Genomic DNA, 14,923 nt, shown 5'->3' with positions numbered 1-14,923 from the left:
CCGGTTCGCCGCTTTGTGCCCGAACGCGTGTAAACGGGAGCGTATCAACTGCACCGGAAACAAAGCGCGAGTCCGTGGGCGATCCGACGGTTCGGTTGCTCCTTCGTTCAACTTGTTTATAGATTCCATAAAAATAGTTCGCGGCCTGTGGAAACCGGTGTCGGGTCTCACGGACGTTTCGACAACAGTCGCCACTTAAATAAACAAGCGTTTCGCCCGGGAACGGACGGAACCGACCGCCCCGGCGTAAGTATCGCGACGCTTCCGGTGCAGTTGCAACGCGAGGACGACGGACCCACGCGATGGTAATTAAAACGGGCTACGGACGAAACGAAACGGAGGAAACGACGCGTCTTTTTCGAAATCCATTGTGCTCGGAGGGATCTAAAATTATTGAGAAATGGAGGAACACGAGGATTCGTGAATGATGGGTCGTAGATAATTGTCTTTCTTTACGAAGCAAAGACCCTTCTACCGTAAAAAAAATTGTCAAATATCGCTTCTCGTTTTACTATTTTACACGAGTCTCCCCCCTTGAAAAATGTGTCATAAATGTTGCTTGCTACTTTTACGTTCCTCCTCTAAAGTAAACAATGACCCCAATCATCGGTAGCAGAGGATTCCGTCTCTGAGGCTCCGTTCCTCTGGCCAGCTAAAATAGTTAGCTAATCAACGAGTCCTCTAACAGACCTTTTAATCACGCTACACTGGGAACGATGTTTCGAAGCTCCTGGCTCGAGACATCTCGAGTCCTCTCGCGCGCGCTAAGCCCGGTGGCATCGGTGTGTCTGACGCAACGCGCACGTCAGTTTGTCATTGTGGGGCCCGTACGCAGCGGCCAGGAGGACCACACACGCCAATGTTGATTGTTGTGTGAGCACACAATGCGCCCGCGTTGCAACAGCCAACCGCCGCATCCAGTCAGGCCGGAGTAGCCAGGGACAGGCCTGACAGTTTTCGTCGCGCCATGAATACTGATACGGACAAACACGCTCCGGGAAAACTGTTACGCGATAATAAATCAATTTTCCGGGCTACGCCGCGGCGCTCTGATCAAAAACAAAACGAATCCACCTCTCACCGGTAATAATCGAATACTTAAATTAACGACTCGTTTCTATCCTCGAAACGTGATTCCACCACAGACGCGGTACGCGAGTAGACCTTGCATCTTATCGACTTTCGTGGCCCAATCACTGAATTAGTATCGATGGACAGACAACTGTAGTATGCACGTAAATACATATGAGTTGACTATGGAGAAGGGATTGAAATTCATCTCTAAATTTGTTTGACACGAAAATGGTAATAGGGTTTCGAGACCCCAGAGAAATGGGCTGAAAAAATACATTAGGTGAAAGATGTACTCGTACATCTTGTCTGTAATTCTACAACGTATTAAGGCCTCGTTTGCTAGCATCTTAAATCTTCTCGTCGACTTTTCGAAGCACCGACGTTTCAGTCCTCTCACGGGTTATTATCGTCGCCTGTCATTGTTTCTTTCTTCCCTAATTACAGCCGCGTGTCGCTCTAACTCGAGCAGCGCCTTTGCCTTGACGTCCCTTTGTTATTCTCGGCCATCGTGAAAAATAAATCAACGCGCCAAAGAAGACGAGCGCTATTCTCGTCTGAACGTAATAGTCTTCCGCGGTATTCAATTATTTTCGCAGACTGTCTGAGCGTGATATTTTGGGTGCGTGCGACTGGAGGGCGCTACACAGTAGCGCAATTAACGCGACACGAGAGAACTTCTCGTTAAATTATAAAAGGATCGTACCAACGTATCGATTAACTACCAATTGCAAACAGTCTGAACTCTCTCGTTTAGCTGTGCTTTTTAAACAGTCTGTCAAGATCGAGTGGTTGCTCGGGAATGTAGAAGCTGATACGCGAGATTTACACGGATTTACGTTCCCTTTCTTCCTCGTTTTTTCCCCTTGCGGAGGAAGGGTACGGATTTCCGCGCTTAAGCAGATAAATAGATGAAGAAACTTAAGACGTCGCGAAATTTGTCGAGGGTCTGCGGATTCGGAACGGTGCAGGAAGCAAAACAGCCCCGGTCGACCCAGTTTCCGTCTAGCTTATTCCCGTGCACCCTTGAAAAACTCCGCCGGAGGTTAATAGATATTTAATCGAAATCCGTCGAGTCGATTATAGATTATTGGCCGGAGGAGGAGTCGACGGCTCGATAAAAATGATATATTCGAAGTGGTTCAACCTACTTGGCCGGTTTTTCGCGCGTCAGCTGCCCGCTCCCGTCGTGCAAACTTCAAAATGGCGATAGTCGAAAAAGTACAAACGAACCGTTCCCTGCACGTATTTATTTTCAATAAATCGACCGGAATTTAAATACGCAAACTCGATTCGCATTACGGATTTAAATCGTAAATGTTAGGGATAAATAAACGAAGACGTTTATCTAGAAACAGGAAGATATCCAGTTTAGATCCCGTAAGAGCAGTTCTTGCCGCGACCTCGCTGCAGACCATCGGGCCATTTATGACCGATGGAATCGAATGTATTTTATTTCCACTTGTGCACGACTGTAGCGAACGTTTCCAAGTACGCTCGACGTCTTGAGTGTATTTTTATGTAACGCGTTTCCTTCGTTCCTACAGGATGCGCTGGCGCTGGTACTTCGGTCCGAGGACGTTTTTAGAGCGCAATAATTAGAGGTAGAAAATTTTACCGCACGAACAGGTGTGCTTGTCGATTTAGGGAGCGTTCGCGGAATAATATTTTATTAACCGAACCCTTTTCGATATACAGAACCACAAGTTACGGTGCTCCAACGGACTTGAAAAATATATAAACCGCGTAAAAATGTCTTTTATTAGGTCAACCCATGAGTTCGTGGTGTTCGACCTTCTTGGACGATAAAACAACTTGGCGGGAGAAAAACGAATTATAGAGAAGAATGTGAGTGACTGAAATGATGTACGAGAACGATAAAAAGGGTCCAGAGAAAACTATTTTGAGACAAAGTGATGGATTGGTGCCTAACGACTGTAATTTCCGGGTCATCCGTGACCCAAAGAATCGACCAAAGTTCCTAAAGCCTAGCTTTTCGTCGTATTCCGCGCTGTTGACGGTCCCTATTAACCCTACGCTAATTGACAGTATCGAGCAGTACTCGCCTAGTCGCGCTTGTCCACGTAAGCTGGACGTTTCCAGAAGCCACCACCCTGGGGACTCGTATCTTCGATACTGGGTCACGCGATGACAAATTGATCAGAGACGCTGTGTCTCGACGCGACTCTTCGACGATAGGGGACTTGTACGCCCTACGACCTGGCCGGCATCGCGCGTTCGATTTTTACCCCTGTCAGATGCAGTCGTGTCCTAACGGCGCACTTTCCCGTCTGGAAAAACACATTACATAATTTCCGTCGAGAAACCGGCGACAAAGAGGGTTAAGGGGTCGAAATAAATCTTTCTCCGTGGATCGACGCAGTACACTTTGAGGCAAATTCATTTTAAACAGTGCTACGAGACTGTCCAAACCGAATTTCACTCGATTCGTTTCGATGTCTATGTTCCAAAACAATCGACGATTATTACTTACTCACCACTCACTACTCGCTACTCGCTACTTGAGTAGTAATTATATAATGTTAATGTTACTGTACTTACAACTTCGAGAACTTTGGTCCGTATATCTTTTAGTCGCTGAATAATGACAGAAGTTCGAGGAACGTCGAACGTTAGAAACGTATTCGCATGAACGTTCGATCGAAAGGAGATACGAGAATGATTCTCCAGAAGCTTTCAGCCGTCGTAAGTGAAGGAAAGCCGTGGCAAGTGGCGCATTTGCGGAATACTGGCGCCAAACAGCTTTTAATATTCCCGTCGTAGAAACTATTCGACCCGCGTATGAAAATTTCATCTTACCGAGCGTTACCAAGGCGGATACTATGAATACAATAACGAGAGCTTGTTTGGCGGGTGGAACGTATTTAAATTTTAATTATTGATACTAATGCTGTAAACGTCGCTGAGGATCGATTGCAAAAACGGGAACTATTGTATTAGGCCAGCAGTGAAGTTTCCAGAGCCAAGAGGGGGGGAGCATTATAGCGCTAGAATATCTTATTAAAGGTGCAACGCAAGTTTCCCAACTTCATTATCGAAATAATAGTGAAGTTTGGTCTCGTTTTAATCGAGTAATTGAAAAATAAATATTCAATATCGAAGTTCACGGACTCCCAGGGGTCTGTCTGCGAGTCGCAGATTTTTCCGTTCGATGTTTTCCGCGTTACTCGCGAGAATTTCGATGACGCGCGTAAGCAGCCACGCGACAAACGAGTGCGTTTGTTCGAAAGCGGGCGCAGTCTCTGCGGCGCGCGCTGATAATTGCCGCGGCATTCGGGTGTAATTGTTCGTACGAGCGGCCGGTAATTAATTATCGCTAGCCTCCGTCGAGCCGCGTCGTTTTATCGGTGGAGCATGATCTACGGGGCGCGCGGTTACAACGGCAGGGACGTGCCAGAGCAGGGGTGAACGCGGCAACGGAAACGCGCGCCGCGAAACCGCGCGAAATTTCGACGCTGGTCGGCGATAAAAAGCAAGAGGGCGTGTGATCGAATCAATTGATACTGGAGATCGTCTGGCGAGCGCGTCAACGATACGACGACGCGCGTTTCGACGCGAAATTCACGGACTTTTTGTCCCCGGGCCCGTCGAATTATCTTCGTTACGGCGTCGCGGTCCCCAACTTTTAATTGCCGCGTTACGCAAAAGGGTAACGAACGTTTGCTATTTTGTGTTTGTTTTTTGTTTTTTTTTTTTTTAACGACTGTTCGCTTGTAACATCGTCGCGATTATGCCCGGGGAATTCGGCGACTGTAACGAGCGAACGGGAATCGTATCGAGACGCGAGATCACCGGCGACCGGGGCCGTAATGGTTAAAAATCGTTGATTTGCGAGCCGTCGTTCCGCAGATTGGGACATCGATGGAACACGCGCGACGATGAAAAATACTGCCGGTCGAGCGATAAATTTCCCAAATTTTTGACCCCAGCCTGTAACGTCGGCGAATATTTACCGCGCAGTCGGGATACGACGTAATCCCTGAATTATAATGTTCGAACCGGTTCAACGGCGGACGTTCTTGGGAACCTCAGGGACGAAAGTTAATTAAGCGTATCAACCGTGGACGGGAACGAAAATGGAAAACGCGTTTGGTATTTGATTTAGAATATTCGAAACTTCGATGGCTACGCTGGGAGGGAAGAAAGGCTCGGTGGAGACTAACGATCTTCTAAATTTAATATCGGAAAACGCTCGCGTCGAGTCCGCTCGATTCGATTTTCATCGATTTCAATAACAACGAAACTCTGAATTTCATCGTTCTCCGTTAACGGACTGTTTCGCACGGGACGCGGCAAGCTTATTTTCGAGCGAAAAAACAGAAACAGGAACGGGAAAAATATTACACGACTCCGATAGAAACTCGCCGGGACGTGACTCGCGAGACTGCAATCTATTTCGAACATCGGACATAAGGGAGGAAGAATTTATCTATGGTCAGGATAGTCATTTGGGTCAGGAATCTGATCGATGCTCGGTTACTCGGTCGATTTTCTCTCTGTCGCAGCTATTCCGTGGAGCGAAAATTAAATTCATTCGAAATCACAGCCCGGTACAACGAGAATCACGTGAATAGGTCCGCCATTGACGATATTAACGCATCGCGAGCCGGCCATTTTGTTCATTTGTAGCGCGGATGGTTTTCAATGAATTATTCCTCGATCACTTTAAATCGTCCTTTCATGTGTTGTTTTTCGCTGCTACAAAGCAGAAGAGGAGTTTCCTCTATTCGCGTATGCGTTAGAAAAACGTTTGCTCGTATTACTTTTTTGCCAAATAATCGATATTATTTGTTCATAAAGGGGGGAACGATCTGCAACTCATTTTCGAGCAACTATCTAGAAAACACACTCTTAATACTATTTAATAATAGACTTACTATCAATTGGAATTACTAAAACTTCTTTGGGTATATAGCGTCAAAGTAAATGTGAAAATAAACATAGAAGACAGCATATATTATAGTAGGTGATATATTCATAGGATAGAGGATAAAATGCCCTTTAAAATGAGCGTTTGTACGAGTCGATAGCTTTATTAGTTCCGGAGATATGAGGATTTTAATTTCAAGTCGATCGGATGAGACCGAAGCGCTTTTTTTACGTCGCGAGATCAATGAACTTTCTTACTACGGCCTCGCAAGGTCGTTGACCGCACGTGCTCGTAGTAAATAGTAAACGTGACGTCACTCGGTCACTCGGTTAGTGGGTCAACGTGCGACAAGGAGGTCCGACGCGTCAGACGGAGACAGAGACAGTCGAATTAAGAAAAATTACCTTTTACATAACTTACGATATCTCCGAAACGGAAAGTCGGATCGACAAAAACCAAAAGCCATTTTAAAGAGGAAGCTTCACCGCCGCCAACAGTGGTCCAATTATTAATAAAACACTAGTAGTTTCGGAACTGCACGCGTCTAAAGTTTTAGTATTTTTAATACGCGTAAATAGGCTCTCGTAAGCCGGGGAGCGCGTGGACAGTGAAATTGAAAAAATTGCTTTTCACATAAATTACGATATCTCCGAAACGGAAAGTCGGATCGACAAAAATCAAAAACCAGTTTAAAGGGGAGGCCTTGCCGCTTCCAATAGTGGTATAGTAATGGATAAAGCTCGAGTATCTTCGGAGCTGCTCACGCGTAAAGTTTTTCTATTTTCGAGACGCGTCACATGGCTGTTTATTAAAATGTTACAACCGATAAATAAATTACGCGCACAATTTCGTTCATAATAACAATATTAAATGTGTCTGACGCTACCGGCCATGATTATTTCACGAAATTTCGCTTGCTTTGATAGCCCGTTGGCCTCTATTTAACAAGACTAACACGATTTCAATTAAGCCGGTTAAATGAGCTGTCGAAATTTGAATATACAGTCAACGAGAGCTAATCGGCTTTACGGAGGCAGATCGGGCGCAAAATACGATAGGGAATCGAACGGTGATTTTCTACTACAACTTTTCGGACGATAAGTCGCAAGAAACAAACACCGTCATTCCATCCACGTTGTTAAACTACCGGAGCGTTTCCCAAAGCGGGGATCGTAAATCCTCGCGAAAGAGTTCATCTTGCGATCCACGGGGCTCGAAAGGAACATGTTCCCAACGTAGAAAATGCGAATACTACACTTTTCTTCTATCGTTTAAAATCTACCGCTTATCTCGATCCTGGAAACTTCTATTTTTTGCCAACCCGGGGGGGAATGCCGACTCTCGACAAGTTTGAAAACCACCGACTGGGAGTCTGAAGAACTCCTCGAGACCGGCTCTCGAAAAGCCCAAGCGTTACTTAACTCGCGGAAGAACGCTCAGAGGGCCCGAAAAATATCGTCGGCGCTTTCCTGTGTTTCGATCGCTCCTGCGTGTATTGTTCGCGGCCGTATAGAAACGGGCCGCGTTGCTCTGCGTTTCCTGTATCGACTGGCGAAACGGGTTCCTAAAGCGCGAAGCCCAGACGAGCGCGTTAAAGTGCAGCTATCGATTCGAGCCGCAAAGCCGCAGCCGATCCAGGCATTTGTCAACGACGACAGGAAACGTGGCCCACATAGGACGCTGCACGACGCGTCGACCCGGACGCGTTTCGAAGCTTCCGAGACGCATTGGACGTAGGAAACGGTCGTATGGAACCGGGCACAGGCGCAATTATTATTACGGCCATTACCCGTGTACACCATTGAAACGGTTCGTTCGGTCGGTAGCGCGACCGGCCCGGGGTTATTATCCTATTGAGCTCGTAAGAAGCAACCGGCCACGATGTGGTACGAGCGTCTTACGACATCCTCCCTTTGTCGTGCAACGGAACACGAACGCGACAAGAAAACGCCTGACACGCCGCGACAAGAAAGCCACCGACTCGACGCCGCCGAGTCGAACCACGACAATTTATACCAATGTCTCGATCGAGAGAAGCGTGTCCATTGCGCTCCAGAAACGGAGAGGAAACATTAATTGAAGGAAAATTGACCGATAGTTCTTTTTATCCCTAACTGTATTCCATAAACGTTACGTTAGACAACAATGATCTTATTATAAGCTTGATTCACGAATGTGAATCGTTGTTTCATAACGCCAGAATGTATCATTCGCTGCGTTTGCTGATACGCAAATTAGTTACACGCTGAAATGCTCAATACTGAACTTTGAATTTATACAATTGGATATTTTGTATTTATGAATCGTAATCATTCCTCAGGATCTCCAGAAGATTTTTGGAGATACGTTCACCTGCGAAAACGCCCGATTCGCCGCGGTCAAGTCAAGCCAGGACAATTTCTCGATTGAAAGAAACGTGTCCATTGTGCTCCAGAAACGGGGAGGAAACATTAATTGAAGGAAAATTGACCGATAGTTCTTTTTATCCCTAACTGTATTCCATAAACGTTACGTTAGACAACAATGATCTTATTATAAGCTTGATTCACGAATGTGAATCGTTGTTTCATAACGCCAGAATGTATCATTCGCTGCGTTTGCTGATACGCAAATTAGTTACACGCTGAAATGCTCAATACCGAACTTCGAATTTATTCAGCACGCGTGGATATTTTGTATTTACGAATCGTAATCATAGATTACGGGGATCTCTAAAAGATTTTTCGAGAGGTGTTCCCTCAGAAATGTCCCCGTATCGATAAAATGAGATGGAACGATTTAAATTCGATCAATGATAAAAACTGTCTAACAAACGAAACAATTGGAACGTTGATGGGCAGACGAAGGCGAGGCGCGTTCGTGGACCAATTCCGGAGGGTCGAACGAATGAAAGTTAATTGAGAGGTCGATGAAACTATTAAGATGGTGGACACCGTCGACTGTTTGGCATCTTGTTCGACGATCGCGAGACGCGTTTCGTTGCGGGTACGAGAAATTGTTGCGCAAACACGACGCGGTGAATCGATGTTGATTGAAACGAAGACACTGATGGATGGGTATTGAATCGGAGAGCAAACTTAGCGAGTCGGTTTCTTCGATTACGCGCGCTGAAAGCCAACGGAGACGCGACGAATAATATTCTTGTATCGATGACGTCGCCCCCGGCCACGAATGTAATTATCGCCCCGGACGAGAGAACGATCGAGTTTTATTAAAGTATTTCTCGAACGTCGGTGCTTCTCGACGTCGCGTCCCTGCCTTTGTTCCCGGTTAAAGCGTCCCGACGTAATAATTGCCCGGCGACGAGTGTATTTTTCGCTGCGACGACGAAACTGCATCGTAAAAAAAAAAAACCGGTCTCCTCGGTTCGCTCGTGATATGGTGGGCATCACGTGCACTACTGGCCGTACGCTTCTGGAGAGCAATAACAAATTGCCGCCACGCCGGCTATAGTTTTATTGCCCCATTTACGGCGACGACTTCTTGACTGTGCTCGGTTCCGAATCCGATGGGACCGTAAAGATAAATAAGGACGACTCGAAGGTAAAACGAACGCGGAGACGCCTCGTCACTGTCCGCAAGATCGTTAAAACGGACTCTGACCGACCGCGAAGGGGGGGGAAATATAACGAAAAATTAGATCGTTCCTTGATGTTTCGATGAGAATAACGAGATAAGGAATTACGTGAAACCCCGGTGGCAGTTTTGACACGATAAAGATGGCCATTTTAATTTTACTGATCTTTGGGTGATATAGTTTGTGAATTGGTAGAATTTGATCGTTAAAACGGAGATCGTTCCCCGATATTTCGATAAGAATAACGAGGTAAGGAATTACGTGAAACCTCGGTGGTTCTTTCGACACGATAAAAATGGTCGTTTTAATTTTACTGATCTTCGAGTGATACAGTTTATGGATCGCTAGATAGTATTTGAAATATTGTGTTCGTGGCGATACAGTGTTCTCTGGTAAAAATTTCGAAATAATGACCCGGTTTTTGCGTGCTGGTACGTGGCCCCTCGAGTAACGAACCCGACACCCTTAATAGCGACCACTTCAGAAATATTATTACGCCCGTCGTTAAATGCGTTACGACCGCCTGGGACGTTAGCGTCGCCTTTATTTCGCGTTTAAATTCTATAATTCGATCGTCGACCTCGCGCCTCGCCTTCGGTTTCGATCGACACGCTTCGCCGCAATAATTCACGGCGTTGGGTCGCGCGCCCGCGCACACGCCCATAAACACCGCGTCGTTACCCAGAGATTTGTACACTTTCAGGATTCATGGTGATCCTTAATTGTGCGTCCATGCTTCAAGGGATAAATCTACAGCGCGAAGCACGAGAAAATTGTTACGCGCGCCCGGAATTCCCGGCTACGCGGAAGTTATGACGATCCAAGATGAATGCCCGCTGCACCGGACACGCGATCCACGTTTTCAATAATTTCACGTTTTCCTCCGAAAGATTCCCACCCAATATTGCAAACTCGATCGTTAAATAATTAGGAGAATTATTTTCTCGTGGATTTAATCCTACGCATTAGTTGTTGCCTCAATATTCAGGGTATTCAACCACCATTGGGAAAAAATGGGAAATTCTAGAGGCCAAAATAAGACGAAAATCAAAAATACCAATCTGTTGATTGAGGATTTGATAAAAAGAATTTTTTCTCGAATGTACGTAGGATTTCGAGGGTATATGTATTGACCAAAAATGATTGTAATTGACCCCCACAACCGAAAATAATTTTTCCAGAATGATTTGTAATTTTTTAATTTTGCCGAATAATTTATCCACCTTCCTGAATTTTTTTCTTGAAAGTGTGTAGGATTTCGAGGGTATATCTATTGACCAAAAATGATTGTAATTGACCCCCACAACCGAAAATAATTTTTCCAGAATGATTTGTAATTTTTTAATTTTGCCGAATAATTTATCCACCTTCCTGAATTTTTTTCTCGAAAGTGTGTAGGATTTCGAGGGTATATCTAATGACCAAAAATTATTGTAATTGACCCCTGCAACCAAACATAATTTTTTCAGAATGATTTGTCGTTTTTTAATTTTGGCGAAAAATTTGTCCACATTCCTGAATTTTTTTTTCGAATGTGCATAGGATTTCGAGGGTATGTCTAATGACCAAAAATTATTGTAATTGACCCCTTAAACCAAAAATAATTTTTCCAGAATGATTTGTAATTTTTTAATTTTGCCGAATAATTTATCCACCTTCCTGAATTTTTTTCTCGAAAGTGCGTAGGATTTCGAGGGTATATCTAATGACCAAAAATTATTGTAATTGACACCCGCAACCGAAAATAATTTTTTCAGAACGATTTGAAATTTTTTAATTTTGGCGAAAAATTTGTCCACCTTCCTGAATTTTTTTCTCGAATGTACGTAGGATTTCGAGGGTATGTCTAATGACCAAAAATTATTGTAATTGACCCCTGCAACCGAAAATAATTTTTTCAGAACGATTTGAAAAATTTTTTTTCGCCGAAAAATTTCAGCACGTACCCGAATTTTTTTCTCAAAAGTGGGTAGGATTTCGGGGTATGTGTATTCACCAAAAATAAATGTAATTGAGCCCCGCAACCAAAAATAATTTTTCCAGAAGAATTTGAAAATTTTTTTACGTTATGTCTGTAATAATTAATCGTGAAAGCTGGAACAAAAATAGGCGACGTAACCACTCAACTTCGCCATTTCGATATAACACGTGTGAGTCGAACGACGCACACGCTTACGTAAACTCGCCTCTATAGCGATCGTTCTCGCTAACCGTTCCGTCTCTATCGTTTCCAGCAGGAGAACGAGGATCGCGTCGAGATCGACGTCGTCCATAATCTGGCTCTCGTTGCTGCTGACACTGGGAACGAGGACGACGTCCGCCACGAACATGACGAACGTGTCACCCTTGGCTTCCACGATGACGCCGATCACGACCACGGAAGGAGTTTATCAGCGATTCGCGATCGAACCGATGGATCAGACCGCGGTGATCGGTAGCCGAGTGACGCTTCCTTGCCGCGTACTCGATCAGAAGGGACCCATTCAGTGGACGAAGGACGATTTCGGGCTGGGCGCCGTCAGGAATCTCACTGGATACGAGCGCTACGCTATGATCGGTAGCGACGAGGAAGGTGAGTTACCATAAAGAATCTTTTTTAAACTCGTTTATCTATAAAAAGCTCGGTTAAGTTCGTTATTGTTTTACCAATAACCTACAAAATCGAACGAAAGGTTGCTCTGTTTTCAAGAACGACCTTCTTTCCGCCTCCGCGACACCTTTCAATCTGCCCCGGAGCCTCAGTCGACTCCGGAATTCATTTTCGCGAGTTGTCTGCTGCACGACGCGGGGCCAAAGAGGGGCCACGCCATTCCTGTTTTTCAATATTCCGTCGCGGGGCTTTCCCAGCGCGTTTAGATTACACCGTATCCTTAAGGTGCATTCGTAGACGGCGCTGGAATTGTTTTCACACACGCTCGTACGAAACTTTCCTCCAGGGTTCCGTCGAGTCGCTCGCAATATTGCAGGAAACGCGAATAACAACGCTGCCGACTATTAGGAACCGTCTTACGCAACGGGGCTCCTCGTTTGTTGTAAATCGACGAAGTGAACGACGAAAATCGTCAATTACGTACGTACGTGCTCCATTAGGAGAGATTAATTCGGTATCCTTACGTCTGGTTTGAATTATATTTCCCACAACTTGTTACTTCGAAGTACCCTCGCGGTAACTCGTTAAAATAGATGATATAATCTCGTCGTATTAGCGCCCGAAGTTGAAGGAAAAAGACAGTTTGCTGGCCAGGGAACGCGACGAGTCATCTCGTAGCGAGACAAACGTTCGGTCACACGTTGCAAAAGGAACAAAAGATACCATTCGTTCTGGGAAATCCTTTCTTATGCAATTTGTCCCGTTAGCCTTTCGTCAGACAATCTATTCAGATCGCAGATTGGCAACGCGCTTTCGAACTCTGGGAAAGATTAGCCGCCATTTCTGTCGTCGCGCGATAATTGCACGAAGTATCATATAAGCAAATTAAAGGAACCGTGTTGCAAGGATCGTGCAAAACGAAAGTTCAGATTGAGTGTCGATGGTCTAAAATACTTGGAAGCGAGAGACCAGCAATTGACATGCAACTTTTTTAAATGGTTTTTTGCCCTTATTGTCGCTGGAAAATGGGCGTCGATAATTGATTAATTTCCGTGACGATGATTGAGGACATTCGCCAATTACTTTACTTCTCCGAGTCCCTTGATTACAGCTGTAAAAAAGAAATTCGATAAATTCCCCCTTTAATTTATTAAAAGCGAACAAACGAAGTAATGGAAACGGAACGCTGATATCGCGACGTCTAGCAACGTGTCACGTTGTCTGCAAAAGATGTATCAATTTTTCACGTGACCTTTTTCGCGTGATCAATCTATCGTATTTTCCAACTTCGCTCTTAACTCGATGGCAATTAATAAAGTCAATAATAATTCGCACCAACTCGATTTCGACGAGCCACTTTCGCCAAAACACTTCAAATATTTCGATACCGTGTTCGCGAATAGAACGAAGAACCTAAAAAAAAATCGAACCGTCTGTTTACGATAATTTTAAAGAAGATTAGAGCCTAAATTCCCTTGAGCCCTGTACCTTCGCGGAACTATCGGCAATCGATCACGATAAAAACATTCAGACGCGCAGAAGTTAAAAAAAAAAAAAAAAGAACGATTACCGTTCTCCATCCATCACATTCGGTGTCAGCAGATGTACACGCGGCACAAAGGATCGCAATACACATCGAGTTTCCAGCGACGGTGAACGGACGTGCGAGTGGAATGGATATCCAGCTGGATGACTGGGAACAGACGAACGAGTGCAAAGGGTTGAACATATTTTTCACACGGGCTAGAAATCGAATGAATCTCGATGGAGGCGGCTCGGTTCGCGTCCGACCGACAGCGCTATTTCCTTCGCGCCGGTTTTGCCCTTTTTTCCTCGTCCACTGGCACGCAACGCAGAAATGCCAGACGGAGCCCCGGGTGCACCGGGGACACCTCATCCCACTTTCTCACACTATGCCAGATCACGCGTACGTGAGCTCGGACAGTTTCGGACAGACGACAAAGGCAAACCGACACATGCACTGAATGTTGCTACAGGCCTCTGCTGACCATTGCTGACCACTGTACTTCTGACAACGTATCACGATTACTACTGACTACTATTTGGCTCTGTTGTCTTCTAGTTCAGGTAAAATAACTCAAGTTAGCCACCAGTAGAGGCATCTAGAGACCAACAGTGGTCATCAGTGGTCAGTAGTGGTCAGTAGTGGGTAGTAGTGATCAATAGTGGTCACCAGTGGTCATCAGTGGTCATCAGTGGTCAGCAGAGACAAACAGTAACCAGTGGTAACCGTTATACGTTGCCAGATATATCAGAAGTGGTCAACAGTGGTCAGCAGAGATAAGCAGTAACAAGTAGTAATCTTTTTACGTTGTCAAAAGTATCAAGAGTGGTCAGCAATGGTCAGCAGAGGCCTGTAGGGAAATTCAGGGCATGTGTCAGTGTGCCTTTGTCGACTCTCCGAAACTCTGCGAGCTCACGTACGCGTGATCTGGTGAAGTGTGAGAAAGTGGAGTGAGGTGTCCCCGGTGCATCCGGGGCTCCGTCTAGTATCTCTGACGCAACGGCGATACACGCGGACGACCCACGGTCCGCGCGGGCCAAATTCAATTTCCTGCGGCCGTCTATTGATTTTTTTTCCGCGCGTCAGAAAAAAAAAGAAGATCGAGAGAGACGGGGAAAAGGAGAGAAGATACACGACCTTCGGACAATATTTTACGCAGCGACGTGACGCACTGGCGGAGGACCTTTCCCACGAGCGGGAAACGTTCGAAAAGGGATTCAAGGGGCCATGTGAAATTCATATCGGTCCAGGATCCAGCTGCGGACGTTG

General features: G+C 45.4%; 1 protein-coding gene and 1 long non-coding RNA gene across 4 annotated transcripts in view; one reads left to right on the top strand and one right to left on the bottom strand.

Annotated features, from left to right (window-relative positions):
* The window catches only part of LOC143341392 (irregular chiasm C-roughest protein), a 251,312-nt gene that overhangs the window by 170,356 nt on the left and 66,033 nt on the right, over positions 1-14,923 (top strand). For both annotated transcript variants that reach the window (XM_076764291.1, XM_076764290.1), the window contains exon 2: positions 11,774-12,111. In XM_076764291.1, coding sequence (XP_076620406.1) covers positions 11,774-12,111 — 338 coding nt within the window. The remainder of the gene's footprint in view (positions 1-11,773; positions 12,112-14,923) is intronic.
* Positions 1-14,923, bottom strand: part of LOC143341399 (uncharacterized) — a 96,968-nt gene that overhangs the window by 17,265 nt on the left and 64,780 nt on the right. The gene's annotated exons all lie outside the window — the stretch shown is intronic.

The sequence above is a fragment of the Colletes latitarsis genome, chromosome 4 (genome assembly GCF_051014445.1).
Source record: "Colletes latitarsis isolate SP2378_abdomen chromosome 4, iyColLati1, whole genome shotgun sequence".
In the NCBI taxonomy this organism is placed as follows: domain Eukaryota; kingdom Metazoa; phylum Arthropoda; class Insecta; order Hymenoptera; family Colletidae; genus Colletes; species Colletes latitarsis.
Note: the sequence above shows the minus strand (reverse complement) of the source record. Positions and strands in the feature narration are given on the sequence as shown.